Genomic DNA, 3,573 nt, shown 5'->3' on the forward strand with positions numbered 1-3,573 from the left:
CACCCAGACTGGAGTGCAGTGGCCACTCCCAGCCACTGCAGCCTTGACCTGCTGGGCTCTGGGGGATCCTTCCGCCTCAGCCTTCCAACTAGCTGGAAGTACAGACACGTGCTACCATGCCTGGCTAATTTTTGATTAATTGTAGAGATGAGGTCTCGTCAAGTTAGTTTTTATTTTTTTGAGTTGTAGTCTTACTCTGTCGCCTAGGCTGGAGTGCAGTGGCACGCTTATGGCCTCGAACTTCTAGGCTTAGGCGATCCTTCCACCTCAACCTTCCAAGTAGTTGGAACTACAGGTGCGTGCCACCTCCAGCTAAATTTTTTATTTATTATTGAGACGAGGTCTCACCAGATTGCCCAGGCTGTTCTCAAACCCCTGGACTCAGGCAATTTTCTCACCTCAGCCTTCCAAAGTGTTTGGATTATAGGCTTGAACCACCGTGCCTGGCCTAATTTTAGTTTTTGATAAAAATAAATTCTGGCCTCTAAATTACTTATTAGTAATATCTTTTTTATTTATTTATTTATTTATTTAAATCAGGAAAGATAGTTTATTTAGAAAGAGTAGGTAGATTCACCTCTCCAAGATTGGAGAAGGGGCTGGAGTTTAAAGAAAGCATGATCTATTAGTAATATCTTGACTGGTGTTGATGGAAGCTATTGTGTCACCATTTGTGGTGACTAAAAATGTGAAAAGAACGAGTCAGAATTTTAAATAATTTTTACTCTTTTTAGATGAATAAATTATGATACTTTCTACCACAAATTTTTTTTTTTTGAGTTGGAGTCTCACTCTGTCACCCAGACTGGAGTGCAGTGGCCGCTCCTGGCCACTGCAGCCTCGACCCGCTGGGCTCCAGCAATCCTTCCACCTCAGGCTTCCAAGTGGCCGGAACTACAGGTGTGCACTACCACGCCTGGCTAATTTTTGATTTATTGTAGAGATGAGGTCTCGCCAAGTTGCCCAGGCGGGTCTCGAACCCATGGGCTCAGGCAATCCACTCACCTCAGCCTCCCAAAGCGCGGGATTACAGGCTGAGCCACCGAGCCTGGCTTACTTTTGTATATTTTAAAACATCTCTAGAGTACTTATAATACTTAGTACAGTGTAAATGCTATGTAAATAGTTGTTATACTGTATTGCTTAGGGAATAATGACAAGAAAAAAATCTGTATGCATTTAATACAGATGTGTTTAAAAAATAATTTCAATCTGCTGTTGGTTGGATCCACAAATGTGGAACCCACAGATATAGAGGATCAACCGTGTATATACTATATATTTCCTAGATACACTAATTTACATATACTGATATGCCATGAGTAGAGGAAGACCATGATGAAAGAGGAGCATTTGGTAACTGGCTGTTAAGAAGACACAGAATTTAAAACCAAGGTTAACTCTGGAAAGAGAAAACTGGTCAGCAGTTATTTATTGAACATCTGTTTTGTGCTAGCTAGGAGGAAGAACTTTCACTTTTATTTGGCCTAGAGGAGAGAAGATTTGCTACTCACATTATGTTTTTAGCTAAAGCAGTATATTACTGAGGCTAAGGATTATGGCCATTAAAAATTTTACCAGTCTTGGTCTGGGTGGCTCATGCCTATAACTCCAGGACTTTGGGAGGGCAAGGCTGGAAGATCACTTTGAAACCAGGAGTTTGAGATCAACCTGGATAGCATAGTGAGATCCCGTCTCTATTAAACAAAAAAGAATTAGCCAAGCATAGTGGCATAAACTTATAGTTCTAGCTACTTAGGAGCCTAGGTGGTAGGATTGCTAGAGCCCAGGAGTTAGAGGCTGCAGTGAACTATGACCGTACCACTGCACTCCAGCATTTTTTAGAGACCCTGTCTCTAAAAAAAAAATTAAATTTTACTGGTCTCTTGTCTAGCACATTTTGAGTAAATGAAGAATGCTTTGCAGTGACTTGACATATGTCAATTAACTCTTCCACAGGTATCTTCACAGTCATCACTTCTTGGAGTTAGTAACCTTGCTTCTGTCAATTCCAGTAACAAGTGCCCACCCTGGTGTGCTGCAAGCCACAAAAGATGTTTTAAAGTTTCTCGCACAGTCACAAAAGGGTCTTCTTTTTTTTATGTCGGAATATGAGGCAACGAACTTGTTGATTCGAGCTTTGTGTCACCTTTATGATCAAGATGAAGAGGAAGGTCTCCAATCTGATGGTGTTATTGATGACGCATTTGCCTTGTGGCTACAGGACTCAACACAGACGTTGCAGTGTATCACAGAACTATTTAACCATTTTCAGCGTTGTACTGCCAGTGAAGAAACTGACCATTCAGATCTCCTGGGAACCCTTCACAATCTTTATTTGATTACTTTTAATCCTGTGGGAAGATCGGCGGTTGGCCATGTTTTCAGTCTTGAGAAAAATCTCCAAAGTCTTATTACCTTAATGGAGTACTATTCAAAAGAAGCCTTAGGGTAATTTTCAACTTACTCTTTAAATTTTCTGTAATGTTAGAAAACTAGCTCAACTAATGGAGTTTTTAGTTTCTTAAAAGAGGTGTTGCTTCGAAAGAAAAAAAATTTTAATTATTTCTGCCATAACAACTTATCAAGGATTAGAGTAACAAATCTCTAAACATTTGTCTGTAAAGCAATAAAATGAACCCTTTAGTGGCTTCTTTCAGTTTCCCCATGGTGTTAACAAAATTGTAACTGTAGTAACTCTTCTGTTTTGTTTAGAGGGGAGTTCTAAATCACAGGAATATATACCTTGAGAGTGATGAGGACGCTGTTGCTATCTTCTGCCCTTGCCTTCTAAACCATTCATAGTGTTCTGGTTTCAGAATTGCTTTGACTTGGTAGGGAAATTGAGAATGATAATAGTTTTGAAGAGTTTACCTGGTAGGATAGTGGGTTTTAGTGTACAAAAAGAGAGACATTATGTATTCCTGGCTCATGTCACAGAAAGCAAATGGCATTCAAGTAACTGCACTCACAATGGGGACTTGATATATAATTCCTTGAGTGACAGATCTTTTTGAAGGGACCGATGAAAGGCAAACAACAATGACTTTTATGCCTAGCTATATCTTAACAGTTTTGTATTGAAGGCTGAATATATTGAAGGCAGGTGATCACACTTGTTTTATTCATCCAGATTGAATGTCTTAATTTTTTAATTTTTGAAATCGAGATCTCCCTGTCTCACCCAGGCTGGTGGCAGTGGCACCGCAGCCTCGACCTCCAGTGTTCAGGCAATCCTTCCCTGCCTCAGTCTTTGGAGTATCTGGAAGTACAGGGACGCACCACCATGTCTGGCTAATTTTTTTGATATTTTGTAGAGACAAGGTCTTGCTATGTTGCCTAAGCTAGTCTCAAACTCCTGGGTTCAAGCAGTCCTTCTGCCTTTGCCTCCCAAAGTGCTGGGATTACAAGCGTGAGTCATCGCGCCTGGCTGAAACAAACATTTTAAAGGAAACGAAAGCATATTTTCTAATCTTTCATTGCTGATGAAGTGTACTTGTCCTGATCTGATTTCTTTCTTTTTTTTTTTTTAACTGAAAAATATAGTTTATTTAGAAAGTAAATGTGAGAGAG

At 40.0% G+C, this 3,573-nt stretch overlaps 1 protein-coding gene across 1 annotated transcript in view; it reads left to right on the forward strand.

Moving 5' to 3' along the window:
- Positions 1-3,573, forward strand: part of LOC103263096 (protein virilizer homolog) — a gene marked incomplete at its 3' end in the record, with an annotated part of 35,930 nt that overhangs the window by 31,196 nt on the left and 1,161 nt on the right. The window contains exon 9 of the mRNA XM_008060768.1: positions 1,960-2,451. Within this exon, the coding sequence (XP_008058959.1) occupies positions 1,960-2,451 (492 nt within the window). The remainder of the gene's footprint in view (positions 1-1,959; positions 2,452-3,573) is intronic.

The sequence above is a fragment of the Carlito syrichta genome, unplaced genomic scaffold (assembly GCF_000164805.1).
Source record: "Carlito syrichta isolate Samal-C Ts95f unplaced genomic scaffold, Tarsius_syrichta-2.0.1 Scaffold304720, whole genome shotgun sequence".
Taxonomy (NCBI): Eukaryota; Metazoa; Chordata; class Mammalia; order Primates; family Tarsiidae; genus Carlito; species Carlito syrichta.